Below are 18,946 nucleotides of genomic sequence, written 5' to 3'. Positions count from 1 at the left end.
ATTTTTTAAAATTATTTTTTCCTCTCAAAAGGAACACAGCTTTTTATTGATAAAATGAAAAAAGACCAATGCTCAAAGGACAAGGAAACCAAACTAAATTATCAAAAATACCAAAACGAATACAAAGAAAATAAAAGGACGAAACAGGAGAAATAGAATCAATCCAGATCAAATGTGTAGTGGATTGAATGCTGAAATAAAGCGAGCAATCCAAGGAAGAAACTTATATTGTAAAAATTGATGAAACTCTTTCAAACCAAAGCTTTAACAGAAGAACTTAAAAATGCCAACTAAGCTTGAGAACATGCACAAAAAAGAGATGCTGCAAGACTGTAGTCAACCAAAAGAAGTGGGTAGAAAGCTGGAGAATGAAGAACCCAAAAGATTCAACAACCTTTGACCATCTTCTGCGTTTAAATTTTAATGTAGCCAAAAAATAGCTAAAGTTAGAGCCTGCTAAACAATCATTTTAACTGCCATAAAAAATATCGTTTAACTATCATCCTGTAAATATTAGTAAACAGAAAACAATCCTTTGCAAATGACTAATATATTGTTGAAAATCTGATCTGTGTACGTGATAGATGGCTTTATTAGTTTATGTATTTCTTTTGTCCAAGTTTGGTGATCTGTTTGTTCTTCCTTTGCTTTCAGGTTAGAGAGTTTTATTCAAACGTTCGGTGGTATGATGTTGAAAATACCCATCCTCTTCCTACGGTTGAAAAGGAATTAAGAAAATCCATCAGGCTTTTCAAGAAGGTAATTGTGCGGCGTAAGTCTGTTGAAGGGGATTTGGTAAAATATCTCCTTGACTTTGGAAAGAGAAGAGTTCTTCCTGACGTCGTTAAAAAACATGGGGTTATGCTTGAGGATTCCAGTAACGAGAGAAAGAGATATTGGCTAAATGAGACTTATGTTCCTTTGCATCTGGTGAAGAATTTTGAGGAGAAAAGGATTGCTCGCAGAGCAAATGAGGTCAAACCCAAAATTGCGGAGTTGGGTATAGTGAAGTCCTTCAGGGAGAAGGGGTTTGCATATTTGTTTTCAAGAGCAGATAAACTTGATTTATATCAATGTGGCCGCTGTAACAAAGTTGTGCCTGTCAGGTATTTTGTAATCATTATTGCTTGTTTACTAGGATGTGCTTTATAGCTCAAATTTCAATTTAATCACTTCTCTAGTTTCCTCATTATGGAAACACTGGACTTTTTCTGTAGTCTGTTACAGTTATTTTAGATTTTTTTTTTTAAATAATTTTTTGTTGAATGAATAACATTACAAAAGATGCGGCAAGAGGAAAACGCTCTCCAGACACTTCAGGCCTAAGGGTTACAAAAACCAGTCCAATTGCCACCGTAATGAAATAAAATAATTTGAAAGAACTTGAGAAAAGCCAACAAAATCAGTACAATTCCAAATGTTTTCCCACCGTCTTTTAATATTCTGAATGATCTTTTACTTCTCCCCAAGCAATCAATCCATTGATGAAGATCCCAGATAGCATCATTCCAAGTAACTTTTAGCTCGTATTAGGACCGAGTAATAGGGATTAAAGGCAGAATTAACATCTTTAGGGAGGCAGATGGAAAATAAACATCTGAAACAGCTTCTTTTGAGTCTCTTTGGCTTTTAGTGCAATACAATGCTTCTTGGTGGTGTACAAATCATGCTATTTTTATTTTATTATTATTATTATTATTATTATTATTATTTTTTGTAATTATAGCCTTCTAATGATTATTAACAATGGAAGACTCTTCTTTACTAGGTTTGTCGTGGAGGGGTAATCTTTACCCTTGCCCTTAGGTTGTTGTCCTCTCCTTTTGTCTACTTTCGAATATACATATTTGTTTCCTTAAAGAAAAAAGAAAAAGGAAAAGAAAAGAAAGAAGCTTTTTTAATATAGTCTCGTGGAGTCCTCAATTAATTAAGAAACTTCTAAAGTATTCTAAATGAGAAGAGATGAAAGATCTAGTTGTCAGAAAGCAATACTGAGTGTATCTTTCACTATTTGATGAGCAAAGTGGAGTGAACTTTGCCTCTTACTTTACCCTCGGTTTGAAAACGGCTGATTGCCTCCAGTAATACATTATTATTGGTTTTCTAATATTTTTCTAAATACTTCAACCTTCTCATGTTGCTCGATTTCCTTCTATTCTTTATAAGATTATGAACTTCATACATTATCACATTGTGATGTAGTTCGCTGCTAGACTGATTTCAAGGTTTATGCAAATAATAGGCTTTTGAATGAATGTAAAAGATGATGAATTGATTGCTCTTATGCTGTAAATACGGAAAATGCCTTTAATGTCATTAGTACTTCAAAGACGTGGTCTGAAACTTTGTTGACTTGGTTTTTGCGTATCTATATTATTTCACTAATTGATTCTTCCTTCTTTAAACTGTATTGTAGGGAAGCTGTAAGTTGCAGATATTGTCAAGGTACACGAACGGCTTTCTTTTCTTAACCTTTTTGTTTTGCTGTATTGGGCACCACAAGTCATTGAGATGTTAATATCAGTTTTCAGATAAGGATTGTGATATATTATCAATGTCTAGTACTTCGGAATCTCAGATATCCTGTGGAACTGAAGTTACCTGCTGCCAATTTGATAGAATGGTTCTTTGTTCTACATTTCCCATCCCATGAAGACAGTGCCTTCAAGGTGAAAGTATTTACAAGGGCATACAAGAAGAAATCCTAACAATTACTAAGATAAAGCATTCCAATCCGATAAAATTAAATGTCGTGATTACAAAACAACCTAGCGATCAACACTCTCAAAGAAGCATTAAACCTTGCCGCCTCCCAAACCTTATCATATGATCTCTCTGCCTCTTTGAAAGTTTTAGTATTTATCTCAAGCAAAATGTCCTACAAAATGGAACAGGAACCCACATGTCTCAAAATTTTGCTCTTCTCTCGAAATGGCAGACTCAGAAGCATCTCCTCAATCATAGCATAAGTTCAAAGACAAACGTAAACCAAACGAGCTCATCTACCAAAATCAGAGGCTGGGCTAACTGAAAAGTGAAAACCCTGACGCCTGCTGATGGAGATCCTCCACCTTATGCCCACAAAGAATGCATTATTGCAGGTTCAACGCCAAAGAAAAGTGTCTCTGAACACTATCAATAGCATTGAGCCTCCCATATAAAACTTGTCACACAAAAAACTTTACCTTCCTAGAAGTTCTATCCTTTCGCAAGGCAGTTTGGGGCAGGGAAGGGACAGAACGTTGTTACTTGAATAATTGATGGGAAGGAACAAACAACATTGTTGTTTGAACTTTTGGGATGCAAATTATGATATACAAACACGTATAAGTTTTTTGTATATGCTGCATTGAGAAAGGTTGTTCATAAACCAATAGCTGGGAAATAATGTTTGTTTGTTTGTTGTGGGTCGGTTGATTGTTATTGTTCTTTTTTTTTCCCCCTTTTGCCCGACAAGTTCTAGTTCATCTCCTCCTAGAAAATAAATCCAGATAATTGGAAGAAAAAGTACTTTTTCTTTGATGACTAGGGAGTCCATTGAAGTAAGCCTGGTTGTTGCTATGCATGCTCATCTACAAGTTGAATGTCTAAATTATTGGCCAAACCTAAGATGGATAAAATCTGTTGGAAAGTTAATCTTTTTTAATCTAATTTCAGTTTAGTTTCTAATTATTCTTATTATGCTTTCAGGAATTTTTCATAAAAAGCATGTCAAGAAGTATGTGGAATCCGTTGCTGCAAAATGTACATATACCTGCCACAGCTGTTGGGATGGTATATCTATGAAGACTAATGGAAAAAGAGGGAAAAATGGTGTAAAAGGAGGGAAGTTGCACATGGCAAGAGGTAAAAAACCTTCTAGTGATCAACGCGGATTGCGATTGAAAAACAGAAAAAAAGTGTTGAGGGCTGGAAAACAAGCACAGACACAAAACAAGTCCAAAGTTCCGACAGATGTCCCTCTACGCCGTTCAGCAAGACAAGCTAAATACTCATCGCTTCAAAAGAAAAAGCAAGATAAAAAGGTTGGAGGAAGTGTCAAAAGGAAAAAGATAAAGTCCAGGAAGGGAACACCAAAAAAACGCAAAAGAGAGACTTCTTTGCAGAAGAAGAGAACTCTGACGTGTCATAGCTTCTGGCTTAATGGTCTCTTCCTTTCTAGGAAGCCTGGTGATGAGCGAGTGACACTCTTCAGGGAGAAAAAGCTTCTTCTTTTAACTCCGAGGAGTTTTGTGAACCATGATAAACCAAAATGCAATCTTTGTTCTGAAACAGAACATGCATCTGTTTTGAATTATATTGCTTGTCAAAATTGTGGGGGTAATTGCTTTCTTCCCTCTGTTCCTCTCTCATATTGGAACTTCTTTTTGCTAATGTTTTAACATGACTTCTCTTGCATTTTATGGAAATAGTGTGGAAGCATTTAACTAATATGTTTTTCCCCTTTATGTGTCATGTGCAGTGTGGTTCCATGGAGATGCTTTTGGACTTGATCAGACCAAAATAGATAAATTGATTGGATTTAGGTGTCATATATGTCGGAAAAGGATGCCTCCCGTCTGTCCCCATCAAATGAATCAGAAGGCTGATATTTTGGAGGTTTCTGAGGTACTAAATAGTACTGTGGTTTATTGTTCTGAGGAATCTATGCCCTCCCCTTTATAGATGTGATACATCAAATATTGTAGGAGAGATTACTATGTTTCTTATGGGAAAAATAAAAAGATATACAAAGAGAAAAATGAAAAAAAAAAAAAAAAAAGTTAACTGTATTCAGTGAAATGACTATAGTATCTAGTGTATTTACTGAAACAACTTAGGAACTTGAGATTGCTAATTTAGTTGATTCTAGTAATACAATGGCCTGAAGCTTTCTAAATCGGGATAGTTTTTGAACTGTCCTGATAACCTCCTCCTCCCAAAAGGTCGTAAATCAATCTATCAAACATTTGCTCTCGCAGTTTTGGCAAAAACTTTGCTGTGCCTGTTTTATCGTGTTTCCTTTGACATATTTGGATTATTTTACAACATTAAAATGAGGAAACTGTCCTACCCCTTTGAACAACCTGGTTTAACTGAAACTTCATTATGAATGCCCCTACTTGTGGATTTCCTGAATATAAATGATTTATATAATAGTTTAAGTGTTTTTTTTTGGCCATATTTTTCCAATGAAACTATTATTATTATTTTATTTTTTTACTTCTGCTTAGGAATTTTCCCTGCCTAGATATTTAAACAAGAACAGAAATTTTTCTTTGGACTCTTAGACTTATCTTTTCTAGTATTATGCCCCCACGTGGCCATTGCTTTATTTGTAGGTGTATTATGTATTCGGCCTTTTTCTATTTCGTCTTCTTAGTGCACTTTGATAACCACTTATTATAATCACAGCCTCAAATATGTGATTTCATTTTGACCACCGATTGAAATTGACACTGAAAGCAAGAAGGCATTCTTACTTCAGTTATTTTATGGTTGGTTTGTTCTTTTTGGGCATGCGTAACTGGAAGGAATGTCGAAAGACATGTATGATCTGTATTTCTTGAAAAATGTGGATGAATAGAAGCAAATGATTATTTTGATGGGTGTACAAGGATTGGAGTGTGTTCCATTCCATTGTATCACTTCGAGCCTCTATGACTAAGAATCTAATTAAATATTGTTGCTTTTACCTCTTACGGGATTGATGTTTCCGTTGCTAGACTTGTATCTTTCGTCTCAGTAGGATTATTACGGAGACTTCTTTTTTGTACTTGCATCTTTTGGTGTCCTCTTTGTATTATTTTATTTTTCTTAAAATTCAGCTGGGACTTCTACACTTCTCTGTTGACTGGATTTGTAATGAAGTTTTGTTCTCGTAAAATCTAATATATTTGTCTACTTCTTGGAACCTGAGTATTGATAACTTGGTTAAGTGAAGATGTAATTCATTTCTTTTGAATATAGAGAGACGCTTCTTGTAATCCTGCATGATTAGTGGTAGAGAATGTGCATTTAAATTTGCAACGAGATAAGTTATCTTCCTGGATAACTAAGAGAAATGAGAGGAGAAAGTGAAAAGCTGCAGTTAGTAGCCAGCTGGAAGATGCTTTTCAGAAAGATGAGGCAGATGGTCGTTCCGGTTCTGCATACTTGAAATCTTAGGGGAGCGTATCAGACTGTGGGTTAGGTTCTATCTCTCCTATAGGAGATTAATGTTATAAATATATATGTTTGAATAATTCAATCTGTATGCCGAGGGCAAATAGCTTTTCATGGTTGCTTCTGTACCCTATTTCTGTTCCTAATTTACATGCCAGAAATGGAAAAAGATAAAATAGAGTATGAGTAAGTTTTCTTAGTGTGCTTTCTCTCTCTCCTTTCTATAGAGAAAAATCAATGATGGAACCATGGAAAAGATTCTTTTTCTGAGGTTTTAAATTCTTGCTCTTTCACCTCCATTTCAGTACCTGTTCTTTATACCAGACTACCTATTTGAACATGGAAGCCCCTATAGTGCGACCTGTTATTTTATTAAGTGTACTCTCTGAATAGAAATTTAAATTGCATTTCCCCATAGAGCGATTATCTTAATGTACATTTTTCTTTTCCTTTCTTCAGAAGATCTTCGCTATTCTTATATTTCATTCCCGAACTTCAAGATAAACAGTAATGAGATACCAGCATGAACCTTTTTATGCATTCTTTCCATAAATTGTCGTTTATGATGTACAGAAAATGGTGCTGAATTCTTTTGATGTCCTGTTTTAAATGCAGGTTCGGAACTAACGACATTAAAATGGATCAATATAGTTCATTAAAGGCAAAGACCTTCATGGCCAACTTCCAGATACCACGAGTTCTTAATTCTTGGCTTGGTATGGTTTGGATGCATATTTGAACTCAGAACATGAGAACAAGAAAGTTAGCCAAATTGAACATGAAGTGGTGGCATTGGAGTGACCTATTCATTTTTTAGGTAGCGGTGACAGTATTATTGCAGTTATAAACTAACCACATGAATATAGGCATTGTATTAGGCTGGCCAATATATAAATAGCAATTCCACACCCCCTCCCCCCCGGGTCAGCATTAACACTCTCTTAGGTAGTCGGCTCGACCTCTAACGTGTGTATTGGAACTTGGAAATTGGTTCCTCATTGAACACAGACTCTACTGATTTACAAATTCTGATGGCTTCTTTTCATTGAGTCTATCTCAGGATTTGCAGGGGATTGCGAATACTGAAGATTGTAGGTAGAATAGATTTATAGAAAGATTGTAGTGACTGGCTGGGGAGCTGTATGTAACATTGGACTCCATTGTGAATCCATTGAAATTGCAAACTTCAGCCAATAAAATTTCGACGTTAAACGACATGGGTACTTATTCATGGTTTTGTATAGTTCTTGCTGTAACTCCATTTGTGTCACTGCCAATGTTCTTTTATACCCTTTCAGAAGAAATCTCTTTGGGACTAAATAGGTTATAAAATGAGTTGAAGATGCAATTTTTCCCCATTGTATGATCAATATCTTCATTTGGAATCTGTCAGAGTAAAAAGAGGGTTGCAAACTGAACCTATCAACTTGAAGTCATAAGAAGAAACGTCATTTTTTATAATCTAATCTTTAAAGATTTTCAATATAATATTTGAGAACTTTTAGAATTGGAAGGATGCCAAGTTAGTTACTGATGGACTTGTAAGCTTTTATCTTATTGGGCTGTATATTTCTTCCAAAATTTCCCGTCTCTGCCACATGTCAATTTTAGTTTACATTTTTAAAAAGAAACAATGTGCTGTTTGAGAGATGGGTCTTAGGTGCTGCATGCCTCATGGGGTAGGTAGTTCAATAACAAATTGTTATGTGATAATTTTTTTTAAAAAAATTCTTTTTATCCGTAAAGGAAAATATGAAATTAGATTACACCTAATTATTGTTTAGATAAATTCACATTCACATCAGAGTTGACCATTTAAGAGTCATTTGATAATATTCTTATTTCATACATGTTTCCTTGATTGGGGAAAAAAAACAGAGTAAATATGGATACTAGGAAAAAAAAACAGAAACATGTTTTTTCAACTTATATTTGAAAACCGAAACATATGGTTATTTTAAAAAAATATAGGAGGGATATTGATAACCCTATAGAACAACCAATGATATCCATTGTAGCATAAGTTTTCTTTATTTCTTTATTATTTTTCTCATACAACAAACATTGATATTGATATCCACCATTGTAGTATCTGTTCTAATGTTACAACACAGCACTATAATTCATTAAAAGAAAAAAAAAAAAGTGGATTAGGTTTTTCAAAGCTAACAAACCCAAATCCAACTTTGGTTTAGAGAGAGTTTGAAGAGTAATACAATGCATATTAGATGTACCTGTCTTTGTATGTTCCTCCATAATCACTCAAAAAAAAAAAAAAGAAATAAAATAAAATAATTAAATAAAAAGAGTCTACCACGTAGAAAACTATAATTAGACAATTGGATGAGATGTACAAATATAAATGTAGTCTAGGATGTATAAAATATTTTTCGAGTTTGAATATGGTTTTGATGTACAAAATACCCAACATGAAAATATTGGACTGGATTCCTTCTAATACAAAGAATAAACCATGATGAGACAAAAACGTCTGTACTCTTCAGCAACACAGAAGAAGTAAAACAAATGTGATGATATATTATAGTTTCAACAAACATGAAGGCCTCATGGATTTTTCAAGTAAGAAGACGACATTGCGATCATTCTCGTTCGCTAATCTAATCGAAATGAAAAGAATTCTTTAGCCTATAAGAAGCAAGCAGATTCTATATTCATTCTACTTACAACATCTCCATGCTGAGACCGAGAACAATGGACGATCTTGCCAACAAATCATCACACAGCCATTGTCTTCCTTCATCCTATAACCACCACAACCATACCCCTGCAGCAAGCTCCGAGCCTGCAGCATGCCATAATAACTCAAAGGCACATGCCTGAATCCCACGACATCGAACCGTTGACTCCATTTCTCTCGTTTTTCATGTCGTTCCTTCCTTTCAGCTCCCTCACAAGCTATGATGTTCTTAATCTCTTCCCCAAACAGCATCTTTTCCAACTTCAACCTCTCCAGGGATGTTCTTGACATGTTCGACTCCAAACAGTCAAAGATAGCTGCATATGTGTGGAGAGCCTCCAGTAATCTTTCCATAAGTGTTGAACCATTATGATTAGAATCTTGTTCCGTTACAACCATCACCTTTGGCGTCAAACTCCACAATCCATTCAAGAAGCTGTCGATCTTCGTCGCATTTGCCTGAGATAGTGCTGACGAGGAAACTGAATCGGGACTTGGACTGCATCCGTTAACCAAATCCTTGTCGAGTAACTCGCTCAAGGTGGTCTGGTTCCCATGCAGATATCTCGAGTATTGAACTCCATTTGCACTCTTGGCTGCTGATGGAGATGTCTTTTGCGAGACTTCATTATCACAGCCCAAAAGGGTGTGCAACTGAAGAACTGAATTGATAGCCAAAGCCTCCCCGGTTTTCACACGAAGCTTTTCCATATCAATATCCTCCAGTCGGCTGATAACGGAATTGAATTGAAACGGGATATCCAATTTCTCGGCTTCAACGGTCAGCCTACGAGCCATTTGATCCAGAACCTCTTTCTGTGGATGAATTCCAGTGATTCTCAAATGGGGAGGTCCTTCAGGCCTCTCACTCAATACTTGCAAAAGAGCAAGCCATTGAGCAGTTTCATTAGCATTGAGATCAATTATATGAATCATCTTTTCCCCTTCCATGGCTTCAACAATAGCTTGATTAGTAAGCACAAAAGCCACCTTGAGGAATGGAAACATTTCAAAGAACAGTTTCTTAACAAAAATCTCCTCTGAAACCATTGGTATCTTGGTAGAGTTAAAAGCCTTGTAAAGACCCGGCAAAGTCTTGAGGATTCTATCAGCGAGAGCCTCAGCGAAATACGCCGCTATTCGCTGCATTGTATCACCATCTGCAGAAGCAAGATGGGATATTTGATCAAGGGCAAGATTAGCATTGTCAAGACTACCAACAGCCACATGATTTGCACAAGTAAGCAACAAATGGATTAGATACAAGCCCCTCTCCTCAGACTTGAGCTCTCTAAGCCATGGATATGGAGAACCCAATTTAGGGGAAAGAGACATCATTGTGAAGAACTGGAGAGGGGAGGAAGTTATGGAGGATGTGCCTTCGTCTTGAAACATTATTCAAAGCAGACGAACACAACTGAATCAACGTTTTGGACAGAGAAGCAGAAAAAAAAAAAAAGACTATGATTTTTCAACAATCAACTTCACTGGATAAACCAGCAACAGAATCGACACAAGAACCAATTTGCATGAACTAAAGAGAGCAAAATCTTCAGTTTTCCTCATCATTTCTCAGAGAACTCATAGAAAAGATGGTACAATCCAAGAAATGAAATCAGATTAAACGTGAGAATGGAGACTAAAGAGCAAAAGACAAAAAGGGTTTGTTGCTGAGAATAATTACACAAACACAAACAAGAGAGAGACAAAACTAAATACAAAACTCAAAAAGGGAACACAGAAAATACTCAAATGGGTGAGTGGCAACACAAAAATTCAATCAAAACATAACCAGAAACAAGTAGTTAAGCAACAAGAATGAAATTAGCAGAGCAGGAGACGGCCAAGAAGAAGAAACGAAGATTGATAAATGGAAAAAGGGTTAGTGGCTATTGTAAAGAAGCGAAAACCCAAGAGAAGATTGGGGGAAAAATCCAAAATCCAAAAAGTGTCGGTACTTGAATCTGTGAGAGTGGAGAAAATGGGTTTCCTCTGTTTCCATCATCAGTGTGAATTGAATTCTTGTGTGTGTGTGTGTGTGTGTGTGTGAGAGAGAGTCCTCCGTGATGAGAAGACTACGTTCTCGACAAAGCGTGGTGGTATGATGGTTTTGTCCTCATTGATTTCTTGTCTTTTACTCTAAAGTGAGGAATATGGAATTTCTGAGAACTTCAGCCTCTGTTTTCTTCTTTGCTCGGGCTTAAAAGGAGTGACAAGAAAAAAAACAACAGAAAATTTTAAAAATAGAAAAAATATTTATACAATTTTAATTTTTTTTTATAGAGATGGATAGAAATCTATCAATATTTATTTGTGATAGAAGATGATAGAAGTAGTATCATCAATATTTTTTTTTGTTATTTCTGTAAAATTTTCTAAAAATGATAATAATAAGTAAATAAAAATAAATTAACATATCATTTTAGTGTAATAACTTTAAAGGTTGACATATACACGTAGTTGCAATATAACAATTAGACTCAAAGTGTAAATGTTGTACAATGCAATTGAGCTATTGATAATAAATAATAATATTTTAATCTATTAGACCATATCGCTAATGGAGTCTATAGTAATAAATTATATTGGTAATAAGAGTTTATCATTGGTAGATTTTGTTACATTTGAAATTGTACTTCTAAAAAATCGTAAAATCTAGCCCTTCAATATTTTTCTTTGACAAAATTGACTAAATAATAATAATGATAATCTTTTTTAGTACAACAATCGTAAATAATACAACAAACTTCATGGTTACTAGCACATGCAGATGACAATTGAGCTGCTAGCTTCGACAAAAATATGTGAATATGTTTTCAAAATGTCTAATAAAATGGTAATAGATATCAGAAAGATTTGAAAAAATCAATAATAAACAAATAGTAAGAACTAATTTTAGATTTATTAAAAGTATATCGACTAAAATTGGACTTGAAATTCTAGAACTAAAATTAGACAAACTTTAAGGGATCAAAATAGTATTTTAACAAAAAAAAAAAAAAAAACGTATGAATTTAGTTTATAAACTTTCAAAAGTGTTTCATAGATTTGCAAACTTTTGATATTGTGTTCAATGAATAAACAAGTTTTTTTAAGGTTCAATAAAATCTTAAAACTTTCTATTTTTTTTCAAACGGAATATTTGGATTTTTAATTTTTTGTTTAATAAATCATTTATCGATTCTATATATTTTTTAAAAATTCACATAATTATAAGATACAAAATAAAAAGTTTAAGATTCTATTACATGTAAAAAAAAATAAATTATTAGACACAAAATTAGAAGTTCAAAAACTTGTTAGATATTTTTGACTTACATAAATTTATTAGATTTAAAAAAGAAAAATCAGAGACATTAAATACTTTTAAAGTTTTAGAAACTTTTTAAACACAAACTTAACCAAACTTTTTATTTAATAATAAAAAAATGACCACTCCTCTAAATTTGTAATTGAGTAATTGTTTTAAATGACAAAAATGTTGAAAATATTTTCAAATATAGTAATGTTACTATCTATTACTATCTATCAATGTTGGACAATAATATTTTACTATATTTATAAATAACTTAGCTCATTTTTCTATATTTAAAAGTAACCTTTTATGATTTTATATAATTGAATATATAAAAGAACGAAAAAAAAGATTAACTATATTGTGGCAACTTCACTTAAGAATTTTACCGATATCTCACTCGTTAAAGTTACTTTTAGAAAGGAACCACTTTCCTTGTATTTTGTCTTGATGTTATGTGGAAAAGGAATCAAGGGGTGGGGTTTAAATATTCCAAAAAGAAGGATAAATCCAAAGAGGCCATAACAAAGATAAAAGGATACCCATTGTTAGGGTTTGTTTACTAGTGGGGTAAGTGATGGGAAAATGCAAGAAAGTTCAACCAATATGCTTCCAAAAACCCAAAATTTGTTTTGTTTTGTTTTGAATTGGCAATGACCATACATTTTGTATTATCTTCCCTTCTATTAAGACAAAAGGACATGGTGGTTAAGCTAACTTCCAAAACCAGATACTACATTTATCCCTATTTGTTGACTCTTATAGGCCCTTTTCAAAAGAAAAAAAAAAAAAAAAAGAAGGCCCCCACTTCCATTATTTTCTTTTGTTTTGTTTTTGGCTCTTGCAACTTGCAAACTATTTTAAATCTAAAATAATGGATGGATTAGGTTTGGTGTTTGTCCTCTCAACTTTCCAAGTATTTTTGTGTTTGTCTCTAAACTTTGTGCATAAAAATCATTGAAACTTAAGATAACCATGTTTTTTTGTTCATTTACTATGATATATTTCATAAAGAAATGTTTGAGTTCACATGTAGTAGGTCAAATATTTAGAGTAATAATAATGAATAAAATAGCTTTTATATGCAAAGTGCATGAACTAAAATGTGAAGTTGAACACTAGTAGTAGTTCATGAGCCCTCATTTAAACTTTATTTGATAACTATTTTTTTTTTAAAAAAAATTAAGTCTATGTCCTATTAATTTCTTTCAATGATTTGCATCTTTCTTAAGTTTAAAAGTTGAATTCTTAACTAAATTCAAAAAACAAAGACAAATTTTTGAAAGAAAAATTTTCACGGATAAAAAAATGTCAAACTATTTACAGAAATAGTAAAAAAGAAAAAAACAATGATAGACACTAATAGACTTCTATTGACATCTATTATATAGTATCAATGATAGACTTTTATTAATTTCTATTAATGATAGACATTGATAGACTTCTATCAGCCTCTATCAAAGAATATTAAATTTGCTTGTGTAAATAGTTTCCTTTATCACTATTTTTGGAAATTTCCCTTTTTTAAAAATTACTTTTTTTTTTTAGTTTTCAAAATTTGGTTTGATTTTTTTTAAAACATTGGTAAGAAACAGATAACAAAGCAAGAAATTTAGAAGGTGGAAGAAGTGTTTATAAACTTAATTTTCAAAAATAATAAACAAAAAACCAATTGACTACCAAATGGAGCCTTAATTTTTAATTTTTAATTTTTGAAAATTAAGCCTATGAATATCCTTTCCACCTCTAAATTTTTTATACTTTTCATCAATGTTTTAAAAAACAAAATCAAGTTTTGAAAGCTAAAAAAGGTAGTTTTTAAAAGCTTGTTTTTGTTTTTGGACATTAGCTAAGAATTCAACTCTTTTACTTAAAAAAAATACAAATTATTATAAGAAATTAAGAAAAAATAGACTTAATTTTCGAAAACTAAAAATAAAAAAATTTCCAAATGAATCCTTGATGATTAATTTTGTATGGGAGAGTTAAAAAAACAAAAAAGAAAAAGATAACAACCTTCATTCAATGAGCTAGCAAAAAGTGACATAGTACCTAAGAATTTAGGAAGAATGAGCTTCTAAGACATTCATCTTCTTAACCCAATTTATTAGCCTCACATTTTGTAGTGGAGACATTCATTTGTGGAATAAATTTTTTAGTTAAAATATTACCCAACATTAGGCTTCCACTTCATTCCCTTGGTTGGGACACAATCCCTCTTATACTTGGAAGGCCATTTTAGGGTACCTCTAGACTAGAATTCTTTCTTATGACATCAAGATGAGAGAGAGGTGTCTATTCAATTAAATTTAAAACTTATAATAGTTAACTTGATATAAGATCTATTAGAGGGTATTTGGCTCACCAACATAAGTTGAGTTGGTATAATATATCAACTCAATATTTGACCCACCAACTTTAAATGTTGGTGGAGTTGAGTTGGTATATTTTACCAACTCACCCCAACACACATTTCTTCCAATATTTTCAATGGTTCCGCTCATCAGCCATCATCGACAACTAAGGTGACTAACTCCACGACCAATTTCGGGCTTGACAACCACCTCCAATGACAAATTCTATTGACCCAACTCCAACGACCACCTTCGCGTAACCAACTCTGAAAACTACCTTTACTCTGACAAACACCTCCATTACAAACTTTGATGAAAATCACCTTCGATGGCCACCTTCGAGTGAGCAACTTCGACGACCAACTCTGGACTTCAACAACCACCTCTGGTGACAAAACTCCAACAACCAATTCTATCACCACCTTCATGTGAGCAACTTCGAGCTCTGACAACCACCTTTGACTACAAACTTCGATAAAAATCATCTTCAATGATAAACTTCGATGACCACCTTGGTGCGACCAACTCCGACGACCAACTTGAGGCTCCAAAAACTACCTCTAACGACAAACTCCGCCTACCAACTCCAATACCACTTTTATGTGACCAACTTTAGGCTCTGATAACTACCTTCAACTACAAACTCCAGTAAAAATCATCTTTGATAATCAACTTCGACAATCACTTTCTAATTATTATAAGAACTAATGATTGTTAAAGTATGTTATAGGGTTATTGATTATATAAAAAATAGTATTTGTCTACAATAAGTGCAATATTTATACGTAAAAATTTGTAAAAAAATATTTTTATTGAATTAAATTCACATATCAAATGAATGTTAATAATATTTGGACAACCACCTCAGGCTTCGACAACCACCTCCAATGACAACTTCAGCGACCAACTCAAACGACCAATTTCGGGCTTTGGCAACCACCTCTGATGCAAAATTCTGCTGACCCAACTCCAACGACCACCTTCGCACAACCAACTCCGATGACCAATTTTGGGCTTCGGAACCACCTCCAACAACAAATTCTGATGACCAACTCTGGGCTTCGACATCCACCTCTGACGACAAAACTCCGACAACCAATTCCATCACCACCTTCATGCGAGCAACTTTAAACTTTGACAACCACCTTTGACTACAAACTCCGATGAAAATCATTTTCGACAATCAACTTCGACAACCACCTTTGTGTGACCAACTCCGTGTTGGATTGGTGTCCTAAATCTCTTGTATGCTCGTAGTTTGTAAATATTATATAAACAAATTGTTATTAATAAAATAGTTGTTACTTTATGAGCATACACTCAATCCAATAAACTAAAATCCTAGGTTTTTTTTTTTATGTAATTTAAACAAGTATGTAGAGACATCCAGGTGGATCTTGTTTAAAAAAGAACCAAAACGGTATGTAGTAGATAGATTGAGTGACTATGGATACGACCTGCTTTGTAGACATTAAGGTGTATCCTGGTGATACTATGGATACGATCTGCTTTGTAGATGTTACAAGTGTTGTAAAGTGTTATAAATGATCTGATCATGATCATTCATGTGGAGACATGTGAGTGGGGGTATAACCAAAATGGTATAGATAGACATTCAAGTGTATCTTGGTGACACTATGGATACGACCTGCTTGTAGATGTTACAAGTATTGTAAAGTGTTATAAATGATCTGATCGTAATCATTCATGTGGAGACATGTGAGCGGGGGTATCCTATACAAAGAATTTGTATAAGATCGGACCACGAAATGATTAGTCTCATTATATAACGCCGTTAATAATAAAGATTTGCATTTCACCAGGATGACCATAGGTGACATGACCTAAATCTTGAGTGAGTTGTGAACTCTTGCTCATGAAGGCGATTCTTTGATTTGCATGGGTGAGAGTGACTAGATTGCTGACTTAATATGCCTACCATTTTAGGGATTCGTCTGATTGGGGAGCTGGGAACATAGCTACACAAGACGAAATTCACTCATTCCCTGATGTCAGGGTAAATAAATAAATTGTTCCCCTAAGGGCTGATTCTAGGGCTTGAACAATGTGGCCACACCCTCTCTTGGCCTGAGAGGGACTTGGTCATAGTTGGACTATGACTTATTGTTCATTAGAGGAATTAATGGTACCTAAAGAGTTAGATGTAACTACAGGGGAAAATGGTAATTTTAGCCCAGCTGTACTTACGAGCAATTTGTAAAGGTTCATTGCATTGTTGACTGGTTATATCCAATGGACACAAAAATATATCTGTAGTGCGAATAGTGCAGTTGCCGATCTTTAGTGGAGTGACCAGCAGTTAATGAATGTTGGGTAATTTAATTAAAGCATTTAGTTAATTATCTAAGTACCATTTAAGCTTCAATCTACAGGTCCATAAGGTCCCCCTGTAGCTCAACAAGGAATAAATTGAGAATTAATTTTGGATTAATTTGAATTGTTCAAGTTAATTGAGGGAAATTGATTATATATGATATAATTATTTAAAATAATTATATGTGATATAATTAATATAATGTATTAGATACATTATAATATAAAGTTTTTTTTCAGAGGAATTTGAATATGATTCGAATATTAATTATATGGATGAGATTCATATAATTAAATTTTAATATAAATGCGATTTATGTTAAATGCCATGCACAGTTGAGAGAAAATAAAACTATAGGTTATGAGTTATATTTGATAAAACATATAGTATATAATATAATAAATTAGGCAGTTAGTATATATAATATATATATATATATATATAATATATATATTATATATAAATTTTTTTTTAAATTAAATTAATTTTTATTTATTTTTAATCTAATTAAAGCCCTCCAAATTTCTCTCATATCATATGTGCAGGGTGGGGAGTTGGAGAAAAAGGAAGTTGTTTTATTCCAAGAATTGTGGAACTAAAAAAAAAAAAAAAAGATCTCTTTCTGGTTTTACTCCCAATCACATAGAGAAGAAAAGTTCTTCTCCTCCCTCTCATCCTCTCATCCCTCTTCCAAAAATTATGCAAAGCCTACCACTTCTACCTAATTCTCATCCCAAGAGAATACATAAGGTTCTTAAATGGTGTTGTCTTGGTTTGGAGATTGGATCGTGATGGTGATTGTGGACCGAGGATTGACGGTGAAGTTTGGCTTCAAGGGTAAGTAATTCTTCTTCCCTATTTCTTTGTAAAAAGCATGCTGCAATTTTTGTTTCTTAATGCATAATCTTCTTTGTTTTCATTATGTAATTTGAAATTCAGTGAAAAACAAAAAGGGAATGATCTCTGCTTTCTTTGCGAAATCTTCAATGATTTTCCTTCACTCCGACGACCAACTTCGGGCTCTAAAAACTACCTTCGACAACAAACTCTGGCTACCAACTCCAATACCACCTTCATGCCACCAACTATGTGTTGGGATTGGTGTCCTAATTCTCCCGAAATTTCGTAGTTTGTAAACAGTTGTACACATTGTTATTAATAAAAATAAGAGTTATTTTATTTACATTTACTCATATCCAATAAACTAAGATCCGTGGTTAATGTATGTAAACTTAAGCATGTATATGAGACATACAAATGGATCATGTCTTAAGTAATAACCTAAGTGGTCTGTAGTATAAGGATAGAGGAGGGATACCTTATCTTGGTGACACTACAGATATAACACACTTTGTAGAGGTTTACAAGTGTTGTAAACTACTACAGATGGTCTGATCCTAACCATTCATGTGAAGACATGCAAGCGAGGGTGTCCTATACAAAGAGTTTGTATAAGACCGGACCACGAGATAATTCATCTCTTTATGTAACGCAGTTGATAATTGAGACTTACATCTCACTAAAATGACCATAGGTGACATGACTTAATCCTGAGTGTTTTGGGAACTCCTGCCTATGAGAGCAGTCTTTTGATTAGTATGGGTGAGAGTGGCCAGATTGCCAACTCAACAAGCTTACTTTTTTGGGGATTTGTCTGATTGGGGAGTTGGGAACTCAGTTAAACAAGACAAAATTCACTCCTTCCTCAAAGCAGTGGTAAGTAGATAGATTTCTCCCTTAAGGATTGATTTTGGGTTTTGAATATAGTGGCTACATCCTCTCTTTGGAAGAGAAGACCCAGTCGTAGTAGGACTATGACTTATTGTTCATTAGAGGAATCAGTGGTACTTAAGGAGTTAGATGTAACTACAGGCGCAAAACGGTAAATCTGCCCAGCTGTACTTACTAGCGATTTGTGAAGGGTTATCGCCCTATTGATTGGTTAATATGGACACAAAAATATATCTGTAGTGAGAAGAGTGCTCCTGTCAGTCTGTAGTGGAGTGTCTGACAGTTAACAGATGGTGGATCTTGTGACTAAAGAGTTTAGTCAGTTATTCACGTACTGTTGGACTTCAAGTTACAGGTCCATTCGGAAAATACTCATGGAGACAAGCTAT

The 18,946-nt window shown here is 33.8% G+C and overlaps 2 protein-coding genes across 12 annotated transcripts in view; one reads left to right on the top strand and one right to left on the bottom strand.

Moving 5' to 3' along the window:
- Positions 1 to 7,371, top strand: part of LOC120070945 (DDT domain-containing protein PTM) — a 26,032-nt gene extending 18,661 nt beyond the window's left edge. For 3 of the 11 annotated variants that reach the window (XM_039022874.1, XM_039022869.1, XM_039022873.1), the window contains 4 exons: positions 655 to 1,106; positions 2,417 to 2,445; positions 3,691 to 4,320; positions 4,463 to 7,371. In XM_039022874.1, coding sequence (XP_038878802.1) covers positions 655 to 1,106; positions 2,417 to 2,445; positions 3,691 to 4,320; positions 4,463 to 4,665 — 1,314 coding nt within the window. In that variant the 3' untranslated portion in view covers positions 4,666 to 7,371. Of the gene's footprint in view, positions 1 to 654; positions 1,107 to 2,416; positions 2,446 to 3,690; positions 4,321 to 4,462 lie in introns of those variants that run through there. The other 8 variants (XM_039022876.1, XM_039022875.1, XR_005480086.1 and 5 more) reach the window with 7 other exon arrangements.
- A 1,187-nt stretch (positions 7,372 to 8,558) lies between these two features.
- LOC120071525 (scarecrow-like protein 3) lies at positions 8,559 to 10,943 on the bottom strand. The gene has a single exon (XM_039023848.1). The coding sequence runs from the start codon at positions 10,235 to 10,237 to the stop codon at positions 8,822 to 8,824; it is 1,416 nt and encodes a 471-aa protein (XP_038879776.1). The 5' UTR covers positions 10,238 to 10,943; the 3' UTR covers positions 8,559 to 8,821.
- Positions 10,944 to 18,946: the final 8,003 nt, after the last annotated feature.

The sequence above is a fragment of the Benincasa hispida genome, chromosome 2 (assembly GCF_009727055.1).
Source record: "Benincasa hispida cultivar B227 chromosome 2, ASM972705v1, whole genome shotgun sequence".
NCBI lineage: Eukaryota > Viridiplantae > Streptophyta > Magnoliopsida > Cucurbitales > Cucurbitaceae > Benincasa > Benincasa hispida.
The sequence above is the reverse complement of the archived record's forward strand: the minus strand, read 5'-3'. Positions and strand labels throughout refer to the sequence as shown.